Genomic DNA, 27,433 nt, shown 5'->3' on the forward strand with positions numbered 1-27,433 from the left:
CTTATTAGGACCAAAAAGAGAAAGGAAAATAAACCATAAAAGTTAAAAATGAAGTATGAATTAAAACACTTACCAAGGTAAAATATAAAAGCAACATTTCAATAACTTTGACGCGTATTGAACATTCCTTAACCGTGTTTAACAAGAATACTCCAAGTCTAAAGTAATTATCCCAAACTTTATTAACTCATGACGTACAGGAAAAGGTAAGCCAAAATCCACTGACTAAAATCAGAATTTTTAATGACATAAGAATTCTGAAGGCTGAAAAATTACTCTAATTTTCATTTTCCACAATCTTTTGACCCTTTAAAAGGAGGTCAATATATTTAATTTGCGTGTCCAGTCTGTCCAAAGTATAATTTGTTTCCACAAGAATATTCAAATGTAATGTTTTATCTTTGGACTGAGTTTTCTATAATTTTGTTGTAAGCTTGTAATATGTTAGTAGTATGCATTAACACAAACACGGCTTTAATAATCTCACCCACAATATGCTTTTACATGTTTTGAAGTAATGAGATAACACCATCATAATGATCAGTCTTTATTTTGGCGTATATATATGGATGGGGTAATAACCCGTTAGTATTAGTGGTATGGATTATGGAGTAATATTCTTTTTGTTTCATATACGATCAATATAATTTCATAGGAAGTAGTAAATTTTTTAATATGTTATTTTTTTAATAATTTTTTTATAATGTTATTGATATGAATTAAAATGAGTGATTTATATAAATTTTACACATGTGGTGTAAAATTTATTCCTAAACTTAAAATTTGGAACATAATTGTAAAGAGTTGTAAACTTGTAATGCACTCGAATGACATCATGAGATAAGGAATATTAGTTAAGTACCAAAAATTAGGAACTGACAAGTCTAATTGGAATATATTGTGTATTGGATAAGACAAGTCATCAAGCAAATATTATTTAATAATAAGAGATAAATGTAGCAAACTAAATATAAAGTAAGTCGGACTTTTAGGAATGGAGAGAGTATAATTACACTTTGAAAAAAAAAAAACTCACAACCAATTATTATTAATAAAAAAACTTAGTTTGCAATTGTTGAGATCATGAATTTGGAGATAAGTATTTATTCATGGTACTAATATGAGTTATATGTGACCTCTTCTTTACAACTTAGGACCTGTTCTGATTTAATGATCTGAAGTGAATTGAGCTAAATTAAACTAAAATATTTATGTGAAAATAAAATTAGAAACTGAACTAAATTGTATTGATCTGAACTGAGCTGAAATTAAAATGAAGAAAACAGACCCTTAGGACCTGTTCACATTTACTGCTGAACTAAGAAATATTTTTTTTCTAGATAACATGAAAGTATGAAAACAATAATATCAACGCCGCAAGATCCTCAATCTCCTCAACAACCCTTGCGCAACACTCCGACAGTAATACCTAGCCATTTCCTCAGCCAACCTAAGTTAGTAGCTAGCTAGCTAGCTAGTTACTCAGCGGCCACTCACTTGCTCCATTGTTTGCCCTATGCCTAGCATACATTACCATTCTTATATACTCTTAAAAACAGCTTTACATAACTATAATTTCTTCGTGTTCAGTCCTATTAGAAATCAAAAGTTATAATGCTACGTAAATTCTTTTTTGATCATTACTTAATACTTATTAAAGTACTACGTATATTAGTATGGAGTAATTTATATCCTATGATATTGGCTTAGTGTTAAGAGTTTGGTCTTTCCACTAGGGGCTCTTTAGGGGCGACAAACTTAGAATTTTTTAATTACATTTGGGTGTATCGTATAGGCTGTCTGAGAAACTGAGGATTCTCTTATCCTCCCCCTCACTTTGATCGAATTTCACTTGCAAAGCTAGATTGGATTGATATATCAGAGAATGAGAGATGTCGTCATAAAATCTAACACGGTCACTGCTCAAATTGTTCGTTTGAGTGGTATGTTCAGTATTTCAATTGTTTTTGACTAATTTAAATTTTTCTTATACATGAAATTGTCTGAATTTATCTACATTTATTACATTACATAGTTAATTTTCTTACTAATTATCTGCAAGCTAAAGTAAGTAAACAAAAACCAATTAAAATGAAATAATTTGTACATATTGAGCTAAAATTTTCCACAATCCTATTTTCCACTCCCTTTGTCAATGCATTATTAGTAAAAAAAAAAGGGGTCACTACAATATAAATAAGATCTCCATGTTGAAATAAATTAAAAGTCATTTTGGCAATATATAGGTTATAAGAGGTTAATTGTTTAATGTAATATTTTATATATTGGTGGTTTTCAAAAAAAATAAAAATTATATATTGGTTATTATGAATAATAAAGGTCACTATGTTAAATTTAGGGTCATAACTTTGTATTTTAAGTTCACAATAATATTAAATGTTATACTAGATTTAATAAAGGTTAATATGTTAAAAATAAGGTTACTATGTAAAAACTAAGGGTCACTATGTTCAAAATAATGTAAGTTGCGTGTGTATAAATCTCGGGTCCACAATAACATTATTGTGGACCAGGTCCACGCAAGTCTTTCTGTTAATATATAACGTATATTCTCAGTAATATTCCTTCAATTTTATTTGGCCAAACCCATTTTTCATTACGTGCAACTGCTGCTCTCAGCTCTTGTGTCCTAATTGCAATTACCTAATTGGATTTTACAATATATTCTACAATTAAATTTTATTTTGAAGCAAATAATTATAGAAAAAAATAAAATAAAAAATTTTGGTGCAAGATTATGAAAATAGTTGGGCAAAACTTTCAAGAGTGACCATAAACCCATAAAATGCCTCACTTGAAATAATATACTCCATCAAGGAAGTAATTATAAGCTTTTTTTATTTTAAAAAAGACATATTAATAAAAATGAAGTTTTAAGACTAAAAATGAAGCTATAATAGTTTTGGCATGGATCAAAAGCCTACAAAGTACATCGTACTACTTAGGGTGACAACTTTTCCGAACATACAAAAGTATACACCGTACATAAGTACAACAAAGTACATGACTACTTCCCGAACAAATCAAAACAAGCATGTCGACTAACGAATAAGCTTAAAACAAAACCAATTGTCATCAACAAGTCTATGAACAAAACTTCATAATCACTCATTTTAAATTAGTCTGTACAAAGATATAGCCTAATCTCAATTAGACCATACATACATTATCATATATACTACACACTTCTCAAACATTTGCATGGATGTCTCAGAAGCAACAGTCATTTATATTTACATTTATTACTTAGTCTACAATATCCCCTTTTCCTCTCCCAAAATTAAATTAATTCAAATAAAATAAAGACACATTCCTTTTTTTTTCCCCCTAAATTACGAATATTGTTTTTTTTTTTTTGGTCAGATATTTCAAAAAAAAAAAAAAAAACATAAATATCTCAGGTAGTTCTGATGACGTGTTCCTCACCAGAAATCTGATCCACATGTCTAATCCAACGCTTCTTCTTCATCAATGGAGCAGACCCACCGTTAGATGCTGCCACGTGTGCGATATCTAACCCCGGTCCTACGGGTAAAAAAGCAGTGCGTACCACACGATATTTCCCTCCATCTAGAACTCCTCTCCACTTAAACCCAGACGACGCCGTTTTAACCTGAGCATTTTTACATACCAAAACTGCCCCTCGATTACTTAACCTTGCTAACCTTAAGAACCTCGAAAAGTCTCTCCTTCGACTATCTACCACCAAAAAGTCAACGCCTTCGAGTTCCGACATAACTTCTTCCGGTTCTCCGACAAGAATCTCCGGTGTTGGTACGCTGTGTACGACGGATGTCATCGCTTGCATGTAATCGGAACGAGAGCGGTCGTCGGGTACTACGCATACGTGACGACCCCCCGTGTGACGGGCTGCGATTGCGAGACCGATGCTTCGAGGGGTAAAATTGCCATTTGACCATGTTTCTACTATTAGCTTTGAATTCCATCCTGCTGCCATCGCTGATATTAGTTCTGCTACTCCTGATTCTTGGTATAATTCACACTGCCATTTCAAAAAATATAAACACGTTATAATCGAGTCTTTTCATACAGGAAGAACATTATGAGTAACAAGTGGTTTTTTTTTTTTTTTTTTTTTTAATATTTTGATATTTAATAAGATAAATTAATAATGTTAAAACTTAATTACAAAAAGTTACTCGTAGTTTTTAATTGGAGGTTACAAAAGTTAGTTAGCTGTTCACAGAAATTCATTTTTGGAAAAAATATTCACAGAAATTCATAATAAAATGAAACTTAAAGCAAAAGGAAAAAAAAAAAAAAGAAAAAAAAACTTCTACACGTTTCTTGATAAAAGCAAAATCTTGGATTTTGAATTAGTTGCAGAAATACAAATAGATATTTATTTTGAATTTATTTTGTTTTTATTCAATGAATTAACCCAAAACCTAGTTTTATTTATTTACTCCTAATTTTTTTTTTGTTAAAAAAATAGTGAAGCAAAAAGAATTATGAAGGGGTTAAAGGATCAAATAATAAAACCAAAAATCAGACCAAAAGATGAAAAGGAAAAAAAGAAGAAAAACTTACAGATTTAACTGTATCAATATAAGCTTTAGAAGCATTATCAGGAGACCAAACCACCTTCATTTTAATCAATCTTTGTTTATATTAATAAATCTTCAATAAAAACGAGATAAATGAATCTCTTGGAAAACTTGAGCTGTTGATTATCTCCTTATAATCGGTAGATGATAGCTGGTAAAATAAAGATGATAAGAGCTTGAGAAGAGAGAGAAAATAGAAAAAAATGAGAGAGAAAGTGAAAATATTTTCTTGGAGAATAAGAAAAATATGTGTGGAAATAGAAATGAAAGAAAAGAAGCGACTTTTAAGGGAGTCACCTATTTCTCCTTTTAAAGGGAGAGGAGAGAGAAAAAAAAAAAAAAAAAAAAAAAAGAGTTGACAAATTGTAATGGTGTGTTGTGTGGGTGAGTGTGTGCCGCAAATCCTACGTGTTTTCAAGGATAAGCTCTTTTTACTTGGGCGGAGAGTAGACTACACCAACGATGGATTCTTCTTCTATTCCTTGTTTTTTCTTTATTTATAAATTAACAAATTACGTAAAATTATAATTATTAATGTTAAAATTAATAATAAATAATTTTAGATTGCCATTTTCCACTTTTAATTTGTTCAAGATTATTTTATTGTTTTGGACCAATACTTTTTTTCATTACATTTTTCTTAACATTGATTAGTATGTAATAGTAATCTTCTCCATGGACCAAGTTACTTTACTAGCTCCAACTTTCATGGCTAAGTGATGACAATTTTAACTTGTCTTTTGTAACCTTTTCCATGGACCAAGTTATCTTATTAACTAATACTTTTATAGCTAAGCGATGACGATTTTAACTTGCCTTTTGTAATCTTCTATATGGATGGATTTTCGTCCTAAATCAATATTGGTAATTTTGTGGTCATTACATATCAAAAATATTTTATGTAAAGATTATGCCTCTGACACTCCTATACACATTTATAAACTCTTTTTAATTAGTACGACGTCACTCACATGTGATGTCTTGTATAGAGCCAAAGTGTAAATTCAACACTCCCGCACACATGTATACATTTGGTCTAATCTATAAATATAACTAAAGTAACAACCGATATTATCTTTTATTTAAATTATACAGATGCCAAGTTGTGGTAAAAAAAATTCCCGCCTAAATCAATTGCTGACATCATATTCTTATTTTTTTAACTTATTTTTTGGAACCTTCTCATTTTTTACCTTAAATTATTAAATTATATATATAGAGTATATTCTTTTTTAAGACAATTATTATATTATGTTATTTTCTATTTATTTTTCCTACATTACTATGAATTTATAAGAAACTATCTGACTTCCAAATATAATTACTCACGGGTTTAAAAGTACTCCATATTGTATAATTTGGTTAAAATTTTACTATCTTCAAAATTATTTAGATCTAAATAACTTTGCAATTAATGCTAATATTCTACTATTGTAATATCAATTGGTAAGAGTGGAAGCATATGATTCCATGGTGCTGTCTGATAATATGTTGGATTAAAATTTAGCAACATTTAGTATTTGGCTGCTGCCCACCTTAGTGTTTAACTGTTTAGGAACATTCAGTTACTTAGATAAGAAAATTGATAAAGAATACAATTATAGTTTGGTGTGAGCTGTTGACTGTCGTTGTAGGTAATGTATCATGTTACTTGAGGTGTAGTTAAAAGTGTATATCATGTTACTTGAGGTGCAGTTAGAGGTGTATATGTATCTTACATAGGAAAATTAATAGAGAATACCATTATAACTTAGTCTAATTATAAATTAAATGGTATCACTAAGCTTGATTAGGGACTGGTGGGAAGTATACATGGAACTACTATGCGCCGTATTGTTATTGGTTCGGATGAAAACAATGGGACCTTGTCGAAGGTCCGATGAAGTGGAGAAGACTAGATTCGATCCAAGTAATGTTGGGTCGAAGGTTTCCTGCACAGTAAACACACGTAAACTAGCCTCGGGGGTGTTGCCGAGGAAGGCCCCTCCGATGCTAAAGTCAGTACAGTGTGTAGAAAGAGAACACTATGCAAGAGAATTAATTGCTTGAGGCTTTTTTCTTGAATGAATGTACAAATGTAATACTGATGGCTTTTATACCTCTGCATACATGGAGAAGTTGGGCCTTAGCCCAATTGGCTTGCCGTGAGGACTGATCTTTGACTTTAGCACAATTGGAGAGATGGACCTTGACCTTGGGCTTTTAATTGGATCATTTAATGTCTAGGCCCAATTGGACTAAATTGGACCCAAACAGTTATGAAGAGAGAATTGAATTGAGCAGATTTGTTGAGGAGAAATAGTAACTTGCTAGATGAGCACCCCAAAAACACCAGTGGGGGTTGCTAGCGGGAATAGGAATACTACCATAGTTCTACCAGCTGTTATTGTGGATATTTGATTGTTTCCTTAATTTCTGGTGGAAAACACCATTCTAATTTATGTTATTGTTTTGAGTGTAGGACTCTCACCGAGGGTATGTTGTGTGCACCAGCAAAAGTTGTTCTCGTGTCTACTCAATCACTCCTTGGTATGCATGTGTGTTCCATGAACTACATTCTTTTACACGAGAACTATGTACGCATTGCTGTCATCGATGACCAAGATATCTGTAGTCCTATTTCTAATGTTTCTTTGAATCGATTAAGTTGGGATACTTGCTCTAGTAATCTAGCTGAATAATATACTGTACTGAAGTTCTGAAACTAATGTCTCTTTTTTTATTCGTTGTTTTTTTTAATTTAAATTAATAAATTACGTGAAATTATTGTTATTATTATTATTATTATTATTGCAATTAATAATAAACAATTATTGTTTGACATTTTTCCACTTCTGTTGAAGATTATTATATTGTTTTGGACTAATGCATTTTTTCATTACATTTTTCTCTAACATTTATTAGTAGTAATCTTCTTCATGGACAAGTTACCTTATTAGCTACAATTTTATGGCTAAGCGATGACGATTTTAACTTGTCTTTTTGTAATTTTTTCCATGGACCAAGTTACCTTATTAGCTAATACTTTTATGGCTAAGCGATGACGATTTTAACTTGCTGCTTTTGTAATCTTCTAGGTAGATGAATTTTCTTCCTATTTCACTATTGACAAACTTTTAAATAAAACGGATGTTCAGTAAATTACTGAGCATCCGTTATAAAGTGATAATAAAATGTGCAAAAGTTACACTAAAACGCACAAAAGTTACCCTGACATATATAAGAGTTATTTATGCTTCATTGATAAATTTGACAAAAGTGGCACTAAATTTGACAAAAGTGACACTAAATTTAACAAAAGTATACCCGATGTACAGTAAATTACTGAAAACCGGGTGTATACAAAAGTTTTCCTTCAATATTGGTGTTTTTGTGGTCATTGTATATCAAAAATATTTTATGTAAAGATTATGCCTCAACACTTCTATACACACTTGTAAGCTCTTTTTAATCAGCACAACGTCACCCACATGTGATGTATCGTATAGAGCCAAAGTGTAATTTTAAAACTCCCCCACACATGTATACATTTAGTCGAATGTATATTAAAGTCATTATGACCCTGATTTTGATACAATGTTAAATATGAGTTTGGGTTTCTTCACAAGACCCAGGGAAATTTCATCTTAATATCATTTGGTTATTGGAGTGACTTAGCTAGTTAGACTCTCAACCTTATAAAGACATAAAGTGTTTAATTTTCTCTTCTTTGATTAATATAAATATTCATGTGTGTTATTTGGAAAGATTGTGCAGCAATATTTTCAATGATATTTTAGTATAGCAAAATTGTATATTTTGATATTATATTATATTGAGATAAATTTACTAAGATATCATATGATTGTATTTCTTTCGCACATATATGTCAACTACTAAGATAGTATGGTTTCTGAAAATGGGTGAGAAATTCCTACCATTTCTTGCACTACAGCACGAGTAACAACGAGCTAATTATAAATTACCTCAATGCCACAATTGTTAATTAAACATGAGTATTAAAACACGAGACGTGAAATGAACTATTATTAATAATCATCCAAACAAGTAAAATTTACTTTAGTTGTATAGATTAATTGAAGAGAACATACAGGACCAGCGGAAGAGTGATGAAGTTTATTAATTTAATAATAACGGAAAAACAAATCTTATAATATCCTTACATCTCAAACGTGAATATTGTAATCCAGTGTCGACATAAAAAATAATGTAAGATTTTATCTCGCGTGATTATTATTATCTTACACTTGTATAGTTGTATTGTTGAAGATGATCGATGATGATTTTTTAACACTAGAATGAAGAATGAACGATCCACGTTTATAGTAGGAGTAATGTCGTCTTATTGTCTTTCTCCAATTATTAATGCAATGTATGCAAGCACATGGTTTTTTCGCACTCAATTCAAAGTCTTATTGAAATGCTAGTTCCTCAGGGTTTATTATCATAACATCATTCTACTTGGATTTAATTGGCACATGTCTTCCTTTTCATATGCTCCGTCTATTTCTTTCATACTTATTTCGAGTTAATATGATTTTCTTTTTGCCATTTTTTGTGCTATATAAAGTTAGGTTGTTCTAAATCTCTTTCTTCCTAAAAGTGAACATGTTTAATAAAACTAAGCAACCAGTGGCGGATCCAGGAATTTCCGACTGGTGAGTCACAATTGATAACCAAATATGTAAAAAGAAAAAATTTACCAAAATTCCCAAGAAAAATTATTTACAAAGATCATCCAAATAGAAAATTGACAAGATTACAGTACTAACTAATAATTAACAAGCTTAAAATTGACAAGACTAAAATTAACAAACTAATAATTAACAAGCTAATAATTGACAACATGACAAGCTTAGCTCTCTAATAATTAACAAACTAATAATTGACAAGATTAAAATTTGTACAAGCATTAGGTTCACATTTCATCAAAAACCCAACAACATTAACAAAAGGTTTAAAGTTAGTATTTTTTTTTAAAAAAAAAAACTTAGAAAGCAATTTTTTTTTTTATTTTTTTTTTTAAAAACTTAAAAAATATTTTGGGCCCTGGTGAGTCATTTGACCCACCAGGCATAAGGCCAAGTCCGCCAATGTAAGCAACATATCGAAATGGAAAGAGCATATAGGAAAGTTAGATTAACTGCACCTATTACTTTTGAAGTTATACATTTATACTAGGGTGGAATTTCATTTTATCCAATTCGATATGTATTTCTTAGATTTTATATTGACTCGTCTTGTATATATTGTATGACTCAGATGATATAATTGATGTTGAGTCCATGAGAAAATCCACATGTGAGTGGTGTGTTGTCCCACATTAGTTGAGTTTATAATTAAGTGAGAGTTTGTTTGGTTATATTATTATTACTCGTATTATATTGTGCGCACATTCACACATATACAAAGCTAGTGTATATGTACAAGGTTATATATTGAGTTAGTTAGCCCTAATGTATGTTGAATGCTGGTGAGATTCATTATTGTGTCCCCTAACCTTAACATGGTACATATGCATCTTTTCTATGTATGAGGGAATATACTTGTACAGAAAAGCTGAAATTTGTAATCTCATATCATTCTGGTAAACTTAATTCTCTTCAATTGCCTCTTAAATATAGAATGATATCTTAGTTGTTACATCACTTAGGTAAATTGTTCTCTCTTTCACGCAAAGAAAGGTCTTAAATTGGGAAAGTGAACATGCATGGTAAATGCATATAGGTGACCACCCTCTAGGCCTATTCCTTTGGCTCACACCAAATAAAGCAAGAGAAAATGGCAAAACCTTATTTTAATGTACCACTGTATCCGCAATTACATTCACAAACTAATAAGAACATCTCCAATAACAAGTTACTAATCATGTCATTTTTCATGCTACAATGCTGGACGGGTTTATTTATTATTAGTTCGTTTAATTAATCATTCAATTAGTTCAATGTAGCTTGTTTGAGAACAAGTTATTTAATATACTCACTCTAGTGGTAGGCTACTTGATTTAAAAGAAGTTGCAAGCAATTCCTTTATACATACAAGAGCATCTAAGCATCTTCATGAATATATGACAAGTTACTTGGTATTGTAGCTTGGCTTGCCAATTTGCCATAATGCCATTTAAGATTTTCAAGGTACAATGTCTCAAGCCATAAACTCTACAATAATAGTTGGCTACCGCAAATTGTAGCTTGTATATACATGCATACAATATTTGATAAGTGATATTTCTTTATTTAATACTATAGAATTCAGCTAACATTGTAACTAGTTTGATACTTTTATTTGAGCAAATTGCTAAAATAAGTTTTTCCCACTCTAAGGTTAATCTACATGCTTCCAAATTTAAATAATTTATAAGAAAATCCTTTATATTATACTTAATTTGTTTTTTAATAAATTTAATAGTTTGTATTTATTATACACTCATCAAAAGTCAACTTATTTAATATATTAAGGAACGAACAGATCGAATAGGTAAACTAGTGACTATTTTAATATGTGTATGAAGTAAAGCAATAATGGCTTGAAGTAAATATACAATAGTAAACCATAAATCAACATGAAATCATTGAGGATGTGTAATCCATTTATTCATAAATTGAGAATTTGTCACTGATTATGTCACACTTAGCGTTCCAAAACAGTAATCTGCACCAAAGTTAGGCATAGATTACGTAAAAAGTTAGGCAATATGTAAGATGAACAATAACTTCGGTAAAAGTTAGAGATCGAAAAGTAAAAATAGCAATTACTAGTAAGAACATTCCAAACCAAATGTGTAAGAACTAAGAACTATAGTCAAATTGAGGAAATATAAAATGGATCCACTTATGCATAAAAATGTGAGAAAATTAAATGAAATGAAAGTATAAAGTCAAGAGTCACATAGTCACATGTTTGTGGCCAACTTGGGATTGTGGCTTGTGTGAATGTCTGAATCAAGATTGAAAATGTACGGTGTCTTCAACACAACGTACATTCTTTGTTGTTTGGCCGGTTAGGTCATGCTTCTTAATCATTTATATTCATCATTCATCATTGTTCTTTTGTAGTATTGTGGTTGTTTAATCGTACACTTTTTATGGTGTGAAGACAGTAACATTACATTATATATACTCCGTATCTAATTGAGTTTACTTATTTGTACATTAGTATACTATACGTATAACAACCTAATTAGCTTTGTCACTGTGTAGGGAGAGCCGCAAAATAGTGTAGATGGATTTTAATTTTACATTTTTAGTACCACTTCCAAGACTTCAACCAACTAAAATTACATACACACGTACATCTGACTATGAGCACACTACTCCGTAGTAAATTCTAGCTTAGCTCTCACATACTCCGTATTGAATTTATATTGTGGTTACATGCACAAGATAGTGCATGATTGATTACATAAATTGTGAGAAATTATCCAAAATAACAGTATTTAATTATTTGTTTGGTGTACACATCTTATTATCGTCATCGCTTTTAATTCACTTGGTGATTGGTTACTTTAATTCTATATATGGCACTAATGGTGGAGCTCAATATATAGCTCATTGCTTGCGTAAGATGCTCACACTACTTCCGACTAATTTAATAAAGTCTCCAATAAATAATTGAATATGTAGACCCCACTATTCAATTAGGGACAAATGAATTAGTTTGGCCTAATATAAACGGTTCAAAAACCGTTTTTGTACTAATTGGAGATGCCAAATTTCATTCTATTACTAGAAGCTAAAAGGTAAGCAACTCGATTTATTTTAATTGTAAAGGGTGATTAGATAAAGATAAAATTTGAATAACTACAACATATAGATAACAAGCTTTATATCAAAATAATTCATAATGAGATAAAAAAATCACACCTGTAGTTCAAAACACTAAAATATATACATACCGTAAAACATTTGAGTGTACCCTATGTAATGATGCATTTGAGTTCTTGAGTGCACTCGTTCTTTCCACTACATTTTTATGGTAGTTTTAATTTAAAATTCTTTTGTTTGCAAGAACTCAAACAGAGTGCTTAGGTTAAGGTGTGGCCTCAATCACTTAAAAGGCACCTCAAAAACTCTCGATCTCATGAATCTAAGCTTGAAACACGCAAACACTTTAGAAAAAATAAACATCCAGCACGCCACATAATAAAAACTATTGGTAACAGTCTACGAAGTACCTTGACATATATCAGTATAAGTTTAAGATTCTCATAACATTGGAAAACTTTTAGACAATACACTATATACACCTAAATAATAAAACACATCCCTAGCTCTTCTTAGGACTTGTTATGATTTACTGAAATGGGTTGAACTGAACTGATTGGAGCTGAACTTAATTGAATATTTTATGAGAAAAGGAAATTAGGAATTGAACTGAACTGATTGGAACTGAACTGAACTGAAGAGAATATGCCCTTATACTAGAACACAATCTATGTCAAGAATGTGAATCCTTGGTTTGTGTATTACGTATAAGGGTATATATATACAACCTAAGATCGGGCTAAAACATAAGCCTGTCTAGCTCAACAACCTACCATACCTATGCTTCAAAGCCTTCGATCTACTTGATATCAAATGCATAATAACAATTAGCTCATCACAGTGTCAATTCTGATTTTGACTCAAACTCCTCGTCAAAGAAAAAGGAGAAACTTTAAAGCTTTAAAACCACACAATGACACAATTATAGAAAATACAAGCATATAGCACAAATGCACAATCATGTTCTTTTGTGCCTTTAAACACTTGAATTTGGAGTGGTGAAAAAAAAAACGTTTCATGTTAACTTTTGTCTTATGTGTTTCCTAGATTTGTTGTTTATTAAACAGAAGATATCTTTAATAAATAATTAGTTTAGGATTAAGCTACTTGGTTGAGTGACAAGTACTAACTGTGATACCATGGCGGATCTAGTAAACTCAATCAAATACCTCATCAGCTCGTTGTCTTGTTGCATAACTTCATAATGGATGTATAGTATTGTGTGTTCGACATGCATGTATCAAACATAAACACGCCTTAGACATGAATATATATGTGTTCGACACATGAAATGAAGTCTCTGAATAATTTTGAGTGTATGTAGCAGATACGAGTACACGATTACATATCAATATAAATAATGTGATGTACACACTTGACACAAATAAGGTACTTTTCATCAATACGTATTAGTTGTCAATTATATTTTTAAAGCTCATTTAATTTTTGGTCTTCTCATCAATACGTATATTTTGATCATTAATATGTCTAATTATCAATTTTTGGTCTTCTCATCAATACGTATATTTTGATTATTAATATATCTAATTATCAATTTTTATGTTATATATATTACAAGGTTTGTAATTTTATTTCTTTTATACTACCTATAAAAAGATACTTCTAACTCTATAGTCTATAATAGTTTATTATTATAGTATGTGTGCACTTGGAAGAACTATTTTAGCTCTATTTAGGTTTGTTTTCAACGCTAAAAGCTTGTAATTTTCGTTCTATTATTATTATTATTATTATTATTATTATTATTATGTTCTTCATTTTTATATATCATGTTGTACCCATCAAAAAATATATCATGTTGTAGATTTAACAATAATATAATAATGCAGTAAATGACAAAGGTATAGCTTAATACTCACGCATGGAGCATTCGAATTATTGATTGTAAAAACGTGCGCTAATACACCTAATTAGATTAAAGGTGTATATCATTGACTCTAAGTCAAGTAGGTTCCAGAATTATTAGTAAATTGTCAGCTAACTTCAGAGGAGAAGGGGGAAGAACAAGCTCCTAAGTACAATTTTAAAATTCTTAATGGTTTAATGTCAGTTAAAGTCTGTGCAACAACATGCAATTCAGCAGCCACAAGTCAAAAAGAATTAATATATTGGTATAGTATTAAGGAAAATTAATAAAGTAAATAATGGATAAAAATTTGAATCCAACGGAGTATCTATAAATATGAAATACAAGTTATAAACATAATTCCTTATAAAAAAAAATAATAATTAATAAACATAATTAATTTGTATATATAATAGCACCATATGAAGTACATCGAGTCTTGTGTGTGGCAAGTTATACGGTGTGGTTGATTTATTATAAGAGTATTTTTTATTTATTTGTATGTAACCTTGTTTATTTATAAGAGAGTGGGTCGAAATGTCGTATTGGTCAACTTAGTGAATTACATGTCCACGTTAACAGATTAGTTATTTTGAAGAGGAAGGATAAGGCCAGGGTCGGGATTGCTTGTTTGCCACCCTTGCAAGCCTGCCCAAAGCCGGCCATTCAGTTGCTTTAAATCGGATTATAAGTTATTTTTTATATAACTAGATCTTTCCCTCAAATAGAATATAAATGTCCTTAATAGGGATTGAACCTCCAACTATAAAACTAGAATAAAGATATAATCTCGATCTAGCTAGATCAGTCAAGTTTGGTATACATATACTATCATTAGTTATTGCTAACTTGTTTTGTACTTAAAGTGTATAATTAATTAGACTAATTACAATATATGATGCCAGCCAAATAAATTACTCCGTACTACCCTAGTTATGTACTGAAAACTAACTGTAAAATATATACATTAGCAGCTAGCTGTCGTAGCACGTTTCAATCTTAGAAATTTGACATAATCTAAGATTAAACATCTAGATAACTCTATAATTAATTAATTCAAAAGAATTTTTTATTTATCAAGTGGTTAGATAGCTTATCATCATGTAGCCATATAAGCTATCATTGTGGTAACTTTTAAAATAGAAATATAAAAATTGGACTAGTTGTCCTTTGTGGTACGTCCTTTTTGCGTTAGACTTATTAAGGCTAAAAAATAATATTTCGTACATATCTAATATTGGACATATTATAATATAAAATTATTATGTGATGTCAAAAGCGATAGGCTCAATTTTTTGATGGATGTTATTTCTACACATGACCTAAACGACACAAAAATGTTGACATTATATATAATTTTAATTTATGATAGAGTTATAAAAGAAAATTATGTTTTATAATTAGTTAGAGTAGGTAAATATGATCTAATGAAATGATAATATAAGATTGTTTTGGAAACATAGTTGCTATGGGAATCTTTCATGACATGAGAGAGCCTTTGCTTTAGTTGGAATGACTTGAGCTATTAATTTAAATCTTTGATGAGTAATGATTTTCAACATATATACGCCTGGATTTATTTATGTTGAAAAGTCAAAAATTGAATGTATGATTAAAATTATAATATTATGTGAAATAATAGTATATTACTTAACATTAAAAAAAATGTATAATATTGAAGATGTTTGTTCAACGAAGTTAGATGTGAAAAACATCTCACACATCACATTTGTGATTCTTATCCACTATATATGCTACCATGTCAATGTGTACGAAAAATTATAGGCAACTTTACCATATCAAGAATATGAATTTGAAATTGTCAAAGACTTTTCTTTTTTGTCATAGTGTTTGGGACAAATTTTAGACTAAATCTTCATTCATTAGGTTTGTGGGGTTTGCTAATCATATAATAAAAAAGAGTATAATCAACCAGGCTTAGATATGTTGAATATTAATAAAAATATATTAGGAGTTCGCAATTACAAATTAAAAGTAATGCATCTTAAAAATGGAGTAAATACAACAAATACATTATAAAGCTAAGATAAGTGGATATAGAGAGAAAAAGGGGTAAAGACTAAAGATGAAATAAACTAGATGAGTTGAGACGTTGGACCGGTTTTCTTCAAAAAAGTTATGTAACGTTAGTTGGACCGAGTACACAATTTGCATCCATATTAATCAGGAACATTTTATTTATCCATTTGGGAGAATAAAAAAGGCAAGAGTCTTATCATTATTCAATGTTGAATTGAATTACAGTGAATGATGACGACTTGTTATATATATATTAACTAATTTTATAGTATCCAATGGGGAAGTAATAGTTGAATTATCTTCATTGATTTAGTAAGTTGAATAATATCTTCATTGTCGTAAAAATATTGACTAGCTAAATTCACGATCATTCTCCTTGTTAATTCTCTCCTAACAAACATTTGTTAGGATTTTGTTTAGTTGTATCATATCACATATAGTATCATTGATGATGGATCGGAGCTCAGTCTTTGTTAGACACATTATTACATTTGGCAAACTCAAAATGGTACTAAAATCTTAATGTTGTTGCTGAAATCAAAATAGCAATGATAAATTTAGTATGGCGACGGAAAATTCTATTTTGCTTAAATTTTTGAAATAAGATTGCTATTGTCAATACTCGATTTGGATTTTATTGGAACGATATTGATTTAACTTACGAAGTTGTTATTTGATTCTTTCTAATATTATCGCATGTTTCATATTATCGCATATTTTTGCTGGATTTCGATAGATCTTCAACTAGTACATGAAGCATAAGATCAACAACTATAACAACTTCTTCAATTGCAAACATTTGAAATTTTGAGCTTTTGAGATTTAGGATTGCAAATAGCTAGATTTGTCAATATTGGAATATAGTCAATATTCCCAACTCTAATATAATCACACTGAATTTTTAAATTCAAACAAATGAATCATAAGGAAATCATCATTACTACTACAACAAATAAGCATATTGCACATGTTATGTGTGAAAGACATCATACAATGCAATATATTATACACTCAATGATTATAGTTTCACTATTTCAATTGTTATGTATTTGCATGATACATCCATATACTTCCATAATTCATGTATAGATGTAGTATGCCATTTTATTGATACATTCATTTCAACCAATTTTGCAAATATATACTTTATTCTTTCTGCAATCCCAACATTTGAAATTAAAATTTATACAATTCACTTCTTTAATTATAGTTTGTGATTTATACGTTAAAATAAATAATAGTTTTGTAGGATTTGGTTAGATTCATCGCAATTTATAAGAATTTTTAAAATATCCACTTTCTATGGATTTACATATATAAAGATAGTTAGTGTCCTCAAAGATGTTAATGTTATACATTGACATTGCAAGCATGAAACTCTAAACATTGCAATGTGATAATAACAAAGGAAGTATTAGACATGAAATAAAGAGAACACTACAATGGTTGTTGTAAATAAGAAATACTTCCTCCACTCTTTTTTACTTGACCTGTTTTATTTATCACGCTTATCATTGCAAAACTTTAACTATCAATAACTCTAATTCTACATAAGTAAAAATTAAAAAGTTGTATATTATGATAATTCATATTGAGAAAATTCTAACAAGACTCCGCATGAATATGTTTTTCCTTATATATAATTCTCAAACGGCAGTCAAAGGAACCAAGGAAGGTTGGTAAATAGTGTAAAAATTAAAGCGGACCAAGTAAAAAAGAACAAAGGCAGTGTTTAAATTTTTTTTTTTTTTTTTGGGAAAGAAAAGTACTATGTATTAAAAAGAATTAATTAAGTCTAGATGAATAACTCTCTGAAAAAATTTTAAAAATTTTGCTTTAAAAAGTTAACTAAAAAAAAAAAACAAAAACCAAGCAAATTTCTTTGTGCGAGGTGAAATGGGCTTGGGCCATACGCTCATACGCAAGATAGGCCGAATCTTAAATCTGTCCAACGATCCAAACGGCAAAGCCCAGCCCTTAATTTTGGTTGTGGCTAGTCCATCGTCGTAGGCTAACAAACATAAAATACCCTTCCATTATTAGATAATTCAAGCAAATTATGCAAATATGAATAGCCTCTAAATAACGTAAAAGTGATCTTGGTTTAAGATTACTAATTACATATTGAAGGATAAAATCATCCTAGCACCATATTGGCATAAATAGAATAATGTAAAATTGAGTTGAACTTTAAAATACATCAAAAATTCAAAACAGAAATTTGAACAATATAAAATGGAGGGGGGGGGGGAATAATGTAAAATTGAGTTGAGCTTTAAAATACATCAAAACAAAAATTTGAACAATATAAAACGGAGGGGGGAGGGTTTCTGTGTGGCTGGGGTTACTTCAGTTACTCCTGACCGATTAATCTCTCAAGTAACCCCTAATCAAATCCCTTAAGTAACCCTTGACCGAATAACTTCTGGCCAAATATACCCTCAAGTAACCCCTGATCGAGTAAATCCTGATCAAATCTCTGAAATAACCCCTCGAATAACCCTTGACCGAACCCTTTAAGTAACCCTCGACCAGAGAAGTCAAGTAACCCTAGTCAGAGAACTCGAGTAGTGAACCCCTGACCGAGTAACTCGAGTAACCCTACCATATAAAAATTTGCCAAATGGTGTTTTTTACATTTAATATTGATAAATTTTATCTTAGTTAAATGGTAGCTTAATATACTAGAACTTATCTTAAATCACTAACTTAAAAGTTTCACCTACATGTATTAGACTTTACACTATATTGGCACAATGGATGTATAAAGATGCACATCTAGTTTTGGTTTCATTTTATTTTGGGTAAAATTAATAATGGGTGAGATAATATTGAATTACAAACCAGAATAAGTCGGGTATACTATAACGTGTTAATAGGTTGTGTCAAATTATAATCGATTTTAGATCTCAATTGAGTCAATCAACATCACGTTGGATTTGATTCAAGCTAAGGGTCTCAAACATAACTATATTTTACTTAACGTATAAATCATAATATATATATGATCAAACAAAAATAATGAATAGTGCAAAAGTTCCATTGTTACAATATTAATAAAACGGAGGAAGTATCTTAAATCTTTCTCAATTAATCTCTCTCTATTTCCATTTCCCTCCAATTTCAATGCCTATGACTCTTATGAGCATCTTCTTCTTCTTCTCTCCTGATCAAACGTGTCCATCTCCACACCCCCAAACTCTCCCAAACTCCCACGTGTCATCACTTCCTCCCACCTCACCTTCATCTTCCTCCTTCTCCTACTCCACCTCCATTTTCTCTCTCCTCCATCAAAACCAAAACCAGAACATCTGAAATCCCCAAAATGCCCCGCCACAAACTCGCCCATCAAACCCTCAGATTCTTCTCCACCCAAAACACCCACCTCCAAGACGTGGGTCCCCTCTCCTCCCGCCTCAAATCCCGGTCCGTCATCCGGTTCACCGGTCCAGACTCCGTCAAATTCCTTCAAGGTTTGCTCACCAATGATGTTCGCCAATTCGATGATTCTGTTCATGACAAAGTCTCCAACTTGGCGTCCACCAATATGCCCACTGTCGGAACTCGCCCGGTTTACGCGGCATTGTTGAACCCTCAAGGTCGGTTTTTGTTTGATTTTTTCCTCTATAGACCTCCTCGCCTTGATGAGAAGCTTGACCCGACGGGCTCTGGGCCCGGCCCAAGGGATGATGAGATGGGGTTGTTTGCGGATGTTGATGGGTCGATGGTGGATGAGCTAGTTGAAACTCTCAAGAGGTGAGGATTTTGGTTTGTTTTGATTCTGTTTGTTGCATGTATGGTGTTTGATGAAATGCTTGTGAGAAGTTTTGTGTTTTGTGTGCGTTTGTTTGAATCTGACTGGCATTATGCGCAAAATTGTGTCTTGAAAACCGAATTTAAAAAAAAAAAAAAATTGCTCAATGGACAGAGTAACAATGTACGAAATATTTGATTATACTTGCACGTAGAATTGGTATTGATCTTGTCAAAAAAAAAAAAAAATATTGGTATTGAAAGATTAATTTTTTTGGTTTTCTTAAGGGTATGCTCTATAAGAAAGGCAGGTTATTTTTTACTGTGGTATTTAAATTAGATATTTGGTTTATTTAAGGCATGATCATACACTTTTTTTTTTTTAGTATTAGGCTCTGTTTGTTCTGATGGAAACCATATTTCATAGATTGTCATTTGTAAAAAAGAAAATAATTTCTATTGAAAACATGATTGTGAAAAGGGTTTTCCTTTGTTTGCTTGATGATAAGAAAACATGTAGAGAAAAAGAAATGGAAGTAAAAGGGAGGGGAAGGATAAGGAGTGGAAATAGATAAGTAAGGAGTAAGAGGAACTGTAGCATACCTTCTTCACCAAAGGAAAATGATTTTTCTCATCAAAGATGGTAACTTTCCACCTATAACTTAACAAACAAAGGAAAAGGGCGATATCCCACTAAATCAAACGGAGCCTTAGTTGTGCATTGCTTTAAATATTTACTTAGCGCAACGAGATCAGAAGAGTAATGCCACCTGGGTACTGGTTTTCTTAAGGATTTTTGTATTACTTTGTTACTGAAAGTTTCAATTATTTCCGATGCTCTGGTGGTTTGGCAAGCAATAGAATGACGAATAGCAAGTATGTTACCGCAGTTGAACTTTAGTAATATTTGGTAATAATTAGACTCGAAGTAGTTGCCTAATCATTGGCTGCTTAACCATCTTTTGGTTTCGCTACCTGGAGCTTGTATCATGGAGAGATATGACTAAGGCATTGATCAGTGAATGAGTATGGTCTGATATAGGTTTTGTGTCTTATACAAAGTAGTGCTTATAATCATCAGAACCCAGCCAATGATTGTTGTCAAAAGGCAGAGTTTTGTAGTGTATCTTGAGTTGGGCTGGTGAGTAAGCTACTTTAGATTTAGCTGCCTTTTATTTCCAGTTTGCACCCTCTGATATTTTGTGTTGCCATAATCTTGTAGATATCGGTTGAGGTCTAAGGTTGACATTGAGCACATGGGAGATGAATTCTGTTGTTGGCAAAGGTTTGGTGGAAATTTGTCTGATAAATCTTCATCTGTCGAAGAACCAGAGGTCGCTGGTGTAGGTTATGGTGGGAGTATTGATAGCTCTTCTATGTCATCTGCTCAAGGGAGTGAAAGGGGGTGGCAGTGGTTCAAGGATCCAAGGTTGGATTGTCTTGGCTTTAGAGGGATATTTCCCTCCGGGGCTCCACGTGAGTTTTATTTAATTTATTTTAGAAGCAGATATTCTCTTTTAGTGCTTTACTGTCAGTATCCAAGTATCCAACAATTAACTTTAGATGTTAGGTAGTGAAGAAATGAGTTAATAGAGGTTCATTGGCTGTTGCAGCTCCGTTGGTTGAGGCTGGCAAAGAAGTCGCTGAAGAAAATTATCTGCTATGGAGATTAGAGAAAGGGGTTGCAGAAGGTCCAAACGAGATCCCAAAAGGTCTGTCTTTTACCATGATATCTTCATCCTTTTTTGCCTTTCCTGCTTTAATCTGGCTTTGCAGCATGCAAGCATGTATTTGGAAAACTCCTATCACCCTTCATGTCAACAATGCATTGAGGACATTTAGATTTGAATCGAAATTGTTAAATTTTGGTCTCAAGTTGCTATGCTTCCTTCCCTTAAAATTAAGTTTATTGGTAGACTTGGAATCTTTTCTATCCTTTACTGGAAGTGAGCTACAATTTCATTGGTTAACTCAGAAACCTTAATACGATTATTGTCTTTGTATGTTGCAGATGAAGCCATTCCTCTAGAATACAATCTTGCAGGCCTTAATGCAATAAGTTTTGATAAGGGATGCTACGTGGGACAAGAATTGGTTGCTCGAACTCATCATCGGGGTGTCATCCGAAAACGTGTGCTTCCTTTGAAGTTTCTTGATGATAACGGCAAAGGTAAGCCTGGTTTCTATTTGCAAAAATTTCTATTAGTTTTCCTTTTTGTTTGTTTTGAATATCCTCATTATCTTTCTTCTAACAGAGGTAGAGCAGAAAGTCGCTCCCAAGTCGGTAGTGGTAAATGCATCATCAGGCAAGAAGGTCGGGGCTGTGACTACTGCCCTTGGGTCTCGTGGATTAGGTCTTCTGCGTTTGGAGGAAGCCTTCAAAGGATCTAGTGCACTTGCTATACAAGGAAATGAAGATGTGAAGGTTGTTGCTATTAGACCCAAATGGTGGCCAGCCGAGTGGTTTCTTGATAATCAGGAGCGTGCTGATACTGCTTGAGTTTCTGGTGCTCCAATGCCCTCTTTTTCTTTGTGTCTTGGATTGCTTTTGAGTAAGTTTTGCAGCTTCAATCTATAGGACTTAGACCAGCTGTTGTAGTGGAAATAAAGTGACTTTTTTTAAAACATTATACTACTTGTCTACGTCTTTGAAGAATACTGATACCATTAACGAGAAGTCGAGAATAGATAGTTCTTTGGATAACAAAATGTAGTCCGTTGAAGATATGTTGAACCCAGCAAGATGAATAAAAAATCTGTTTTTGACTAATTGCCCCCTATAAATCCTTGCTTTTATTTTTCCCTTTAATTCTGTACTTGTTGGTATTGCCAGTTTTTAGACATTCTGCCTGTATTGTAGCTGATGAATTACATTTCTTTTCTCTAACTTTAGTTTAAAATTTGCACCTTTGATACCATTACTCCTGCATGGTTGAGGCACGGTCCGCTGTTGCTGCTTTGTTGTTTGTTTAGTTTTAGGAGTGTCCTCAGATTTCTGGTTAGAGCAGACTCAAATTATCACAGAATCAATCAAGGCAAAAATCATTTTGATGCTCTATATTTTAATAGCCTAATTTACAAATCTTTACACTCTCAACATTAGGTTATGACCTCCTGAAAAAAAGTGTCAAAAACTTAACTAAAATCACTCATTAGATTCTCATCGAGTGGTTCAAAAGGAAGCCTCCAAGGCCAAAGGAAACCATTGATGCCTATCATCAGCTGTAAGCTGCACTTAAGCCCCTTCAAGAACCACTATTGCGTTTGTTTAGCTCTTGGATTACAGCCTCCATGTATGGTCTTTCATCTGGAAGCTCATGTGTGCAATTCAACGCGAGTCTCACTAACTTTGAGGCTTCAGTCACAGAGAATTTCCCGTTGAGGTTTTGGTCGACAAAATCCTCCAATTTGGAAGATTCAGCAGCTGATCTCATTGCATTTGTTAGCTGTTGCTTCCCGGATAGAATATGTAGGACCAACACTCCAAATGCATATACATCACTCTTCTCAGTGAATCGACCTGTGGTTATGTACTCCGGGGCTAGGTATCCCATGGCTGCACTTACTTTGAGTGCTGAGAAGATTGTGTCATCAGCTAGTATCTTACGTAACCCGGAATCCAAGATCAATGGATTATATTGGTTGTCTATCACTATTTTTTCTGCTGACATATTTTGGTGAACCACTGAAGGTTTATTATCGTTCTTTTCATGCAAATAACATAGACCTGGACATGAAAATCAAGGAAGTTAGTACTAGTTCAAGATATACAAGCAAAGCAAGAGTGTAATAATTGAAAGAAGTTTGTACAAGTATTTAGTAATTTTAAGATGAAAATGTCCTATTTGGCAATATGAACTAGGTTATGAAGTGACTGTTATTTTAAGAACTTGGAAGAACGTGATTATACCTTTGGCAATGCCATTGATGATGTTAACCCTAATCGACCATTCAAGAACAAGATCACTTCCCTCGTTTACATCAAGATACTTTAGAAGGTTTCCCTTGGGAGCAAAATCATAGATGAAAAAACACTCCCCCCGACCTCTAGAGCAACAGAACCCTCTCAAGCTGACAAGATTTTCATGTCTGAGTGAAACTAGCAAGTTCAACCCCTTCACAAACTCCGCCTCTTCAGACTGGCAGCTATTAACACTAATACTTTTAACAGCTACAACAGATCCATCTCTCAAAACTCCTTTGTAAACAGTTGAGAAGTTCCCTCTTCCCAACATATTTGCTTCTGAAAAGTACTGTGTTGCAGATTCCACCTCCTCCAAGTTGAACCTGAAGCTCTGAAGAGCCTCTTGGGAGAGGTCTCCACTATTTAAACCATCTGCCAGTGGATCCCAACCTGTGGAGTATGCTAGACTGACCAGCGGTGAGGCGCTCTTGCTCTGCAGATCAATAGCATGGTCAGTGCTGAACCTACTCTCAGAGGCTTCTACCATGGTGCCAATCTTCTGTTTCTGCCGTCTATATCTAAAAAATGTCAAAAATCCTGCTACTGCAATTGTTACTGAGGCTGTAATAACCCCAACAACAATGACAATTTGAGGGAATTTTGTTGATTTTGAGCAATTAGTAGAGCTACATTTGGTTTGGAAACTTGCATTCTTGGGTTCATCATGCTTCGGTGTTGTGTGGTTTTTGAAGATTAAATCAAATGGCCGAGGTGAGTTGAAATCTACATTTGAATTGTCCAAGGCAGTGCAAGCTCTCAAGGAAAGGAATCCTGCTCCACATAACTTTGTATTGTTTCCATATAGAAATCCTGTATCCAATCTCTTTAATGCTGCATTTTCATCCAGAAAAACAAAATTAAATCAACTTCACCTCACAATAAGCAGTTAGGCTTTTTAAGATGATAGATCTCAGACTTACAGGCCGGAATAGCTCCTGAGAGAGAATTGTTCCGGACATCCAGAATATGAAGCTGTTGGATGTTGGCTATGGTTGCAGGAATGGGTCCAGAAAGGAAATTATAGCTTAAGTCGAGCCTCTTTAACACATGCAAGCTGCCCAAGCTTGGAGGAATTGAACCATCTAATTGGTTATACTGTAAAGAGAGGGAACCAAGCTTACTCAAGGAGTCTAGTTGTGCCGGAATGTTGCCAGTCAAGCGATTACAGCATAGGTCTAGCACTGCAGTATAGCAAGAATTCAATTAAGCTAATGCTCAAAAAATGAACACATAGACCAAGTTTTATTCAATCTAAACATCAAATCTCCTGAAGATATGTACACAAAACTAATTCCATTTTATAAATGTATGCCACTTGTAAAATACGAATTATACAAGAAAACAGCTACACCTGAGGCTAATATTTCAGAAGATTAATCAGCCAAAAGAATAGGAAGATCAAACTTGTAAGTGTACCAATCGAGAGAAATCATGTGTACGAAGTATATGGTACATGTTTGGATGGAACTTGATCAAATTTCCATCACGGGGTAGTTTTATTTTTTAAGGCTCGTTTAGGACAGTCATAAATTGATATAATGATGAATTTGTGTACAATTTTATCGCGTCATTGATAATTAATGTTACACCCCCAACAAAATAACACGTACGCAACATTAATCTTACATCAATGTTGCGTATGTACATGCAAAAAATATCAAGGAGCACATAGAGGTACAGTTACATAGTGATGTAGCTAGCAAGAACCAAGAGATGGACCTCATTTTACTCTTGACCACATGAGCAACACCCTCGGTGTCATAAGGGGGTGAAAGGGAACCTTCAATAATTAAAACCCTCCAACAACTAAAAATTAAACTTTCTAAATAAATCCAATTTTTAAAAACAATAGGAAAGACAAATCACTCATTATCATGCAAATTTGCTAACAACACTCAAGATATTCATCAACTGTATTTTGCCATAAATTCTCAAACAAAAAAATCCAAAAATTCAAATGAAAAGCCCCTCTCTAATTTAGAATATCCAAGAATCCAAAATTCTAAAACATTAAACAAAATTAAATTATCCCTCTTTCTCAAAATAAAAAAATAAAAAATAAAAAAATAAAAAAAAGAATAAAACAAGAAATTATATGATAAAGAAATACACTTTAACTACATGAGCAATAAAAAAAAAATACGAGTTCGGAATATCTCACTATTCAGGAAAATGATATATACAGCTCTTAATTATCTTACTCATAAAATAATATATTAAGCTTAATTAAACAATGATTACATAATTCAATCGCATTTCTAAATTAATATTTATACTAATTATTAATTAGCAACTTAAAAAAAACAATTCAAAAAATTAATTAACAATAATAAAAAATCACTAACCTTGAAGATTAGTCATGTGACTAATCTCAGGAGGAATAATCCCCGTAAAATTATTAACATTTAGGTAAAGATCAGTGAGCTCAGTTAGTTCACCAACTTCCGCCGGAATCTCGCCGGAAATAGAGTTGTAATGCAAATAAAGCCCAGACAAACTCTTCAACTCTCCGATCGCCGGCGACAATTTTCCGGTGAGTCCTCTTCCTTGTAATGAAATATTAGCAATTTTCCGGTGATCATTACAAGCAACTCCGACGAATGAACCAGTACATGGGTCACCATCATTTAACCATGTTTTTAAGATTTTATTATCTGGGTCTAAAGATGATTTAATATCCATTAAAGCTGTTAACTCTGTTTCTGCTAAAATTGATTGAAAAAATGATGAGTATAATAGTAAGATGAAGAAATTTATGAGAAAGAAAATGTTTAGTTTGAATGGTTTAACCATTTCTGGGTTTTCGAGTACAGTGGCGGATCTAGTATGGGTTCAGTGGGTTTAATTTAATTTTAAGTTGTGTTGTTTTTTTGGGTTGAAAGGGTGGAATTTTGGAGGAAGAAGTTGTAGCGTAAACATAAGAATGAATGGGAGAAAATTTGATGATGTGGGGGTGTAAACGTTTTTTCAAACGAGGGTCTAAAGGTGATAGGCTGATAGCTGCCTTTTTTTAGTATTTTTTTTTATTTATAATCAATTAATGGTTTATGATTATATACTTTGTTCGGTTTTTAAAATATTGTTCTATCTCTGTTCGATTGTTTATTTATGACGTGTGGATGATTAAGTTGGTTACCGTCTTAGAAAAAATAGCACAAGAATTAAGATCCATCTAATTGCACTTATCTTTCTAACTCTCTTTTAACACATATGTTTTTACCCTATTTGACTTTTTATAGTATCTAAGACGCATTTTAAATGTATATACTCTATTTTTTAATATGTAAAAATTATAAATATATGATTATTTGTATTGTATTTAGAAAATATATAACAAGGTGAATCCAACAAACTCTCACATAGTTAAAATCTCACCTGATTATATTATCTCTTATAGAATATTAATTAACGAGAATTTTCCGTTACAATTACTAAAATTTGACCTTGGCAATGAGCG

General features: G+C 32.1%; 3 protein-coding genes across 3 annotated transcripts; 1 reads left to right on the plus strand and 2 right to left on the minus strand.

Moving 5' to 3' along the window:
- Nucleotides 1-3,108: 3,108 nt before the first annotated feature.
- On the minus strand, nt 3,109-4,886 carry LOC110702595. Its single transcript, XM_021880330.1, has 2 exons — nt 4,573-4,886; nt 3,109-4,024 (listed from the first exon to the last, which is right to left on the minus strand). Exons 1-2 carry the CDS (start codon nt 4,630-4,632, stop codon nt 3,419-3,421), a joined length of 666 nt encoding a protein of 221 aa, XP_021736022.1. The 5' UTR covers nt 4,633-4,886; the 3' UTR covers nt 3,109-3,418.
- Nucleotides 4,887-19,164: 14,278 nt separating this feature from the next.
- Nucleotides 19,165-22,782, plus strand: LOC110702597 (putative transferase At4g12130, mitochondrial). Its single transcript, XM_021880332.1, has 5 exons — nt 19,165-20,015; nt 21,235-21,488; nt 21,626-21,724; nt 22,024-22,182; nt 22,268-22,782. Exons 1-5 carry the CDS (start codon nt 19,585-19,587, stop codon nt 22,510-22,512), a joined length of 1,188 nt encoding a protein of 395 aa, XP_021736024.1. The 5' UTR covers nt 19,165-19,584; the 3' UTR covers nt 22,513-22,782.
- Nucleotides 22,783-23,042: 260 nt separating this feature from the next.
- Nucleotides 23,043-27,226, minus strand: LOC110702596 (probable LRR receptor-like serine/threonine-protein kinase At1g34110). Its single transcript, XM_021880331.1, has 4 exons — nt 26,322-27,226; nt 24,897-25,157; nt 23,923-24,807; nt 23,043-23,739 (listed from the first exon to the last, which is right to left on the minus strand). Exons 1-4 carry the CDS (start codon nt 26,767-26,769, stop codon nt 23,258-23,260), a joined length of 2,076 nt encoding a protein of 691 aa, XP_021736023.1. The 5' UTR covers nt 26,770-27,226; the 3' UTR covers nt 23,043-23,257.
- Nucleotides 27,227-27,433: the final 207 nt, after the last annotated feature.

Source organism: Chenopodium quinoa, unplaced genomic scaffold (assembly GCF_001683475.1).
Source record: "Chenopodium quinoa cultivar QQ74 unplaced genomic scaffold, ASM168347v1, whole genome shotgun sequence".
In the NCBI taxonomy this organism is placed as follows: Eukaryota; Viridiplantae; Streptophyta; class Magnoliopsida; order Caryophyllales; family Amaranthaceae; genus Chenopodium; species Chenopodium quinoa.

What these genes read in the sequence shown, in the direction of transcription:
- LOC110702597 (XM_021880332.1), top strand. Translation starts at nt 19,585, where the DNA reads ATGCCCCGCCACAAACTCGCCCATCAAACCCTCAGATTCTTCTCCACC. An exon ending in CTAGTTGAAACTCTCAAGAG is followed by an intron (nt 20,016 to 21,234) that starts GTGAGGATTTTG and finishes ATAATCTTGTAG; the next exon opens with ATATCGGTTGAGGTCTAAGG. An exon ending in TCTTGATGATAACGGCAAAG is followed by an intron (nt 22,183 to 22,267) that starts GTAAGCCTGGTT and finishes TTCTTCTAACAG; the next exon opens with AGGTAGAGCAGAAAGTCGCT.
- LOC110702595 (XM_021880330.1), bottom strand. Translation starts at nt 4,632, where the DNA reads ATGAAGGTGGTTTGGTCTCCTGATAATGCTTCTAAAGCTTATATTGAT. An exon ending in ATATTGATACAGTTAAATCT is followed by an intron (nt 4,025 to 4,572) that starts GTAAGTTTTTCT and finishes TTGAAATGGCAG; the next exon opens with TGTGAATTATACCAAGAATC.
- LOC110702596 (XM_021880331.1), bottom strand. Translation starts at nt 26,769, where the DNA reads ATGGTTAAACCATTCAAACTAAACATTTTCTTTCTCATAAATTTCTTC. An exon ending in TCACATGACTAATCTTCAAG is followed by an intron (nt 25,158 to 26,321) that starts GTTAGTGATTTT and finishes GCTATACTGCAG; the next exon opens with TGCTAGACCTATGCTGTAAT. An exon ending in CTCAGGAGCTATTCCGGCCT is followed by an intron (nt 24,808 to 24,896) that starts GTAAGTCTGAGA and finishes ATGAAAATGCAG; the next exon opens with CATTAAAGAGATTGGATACA.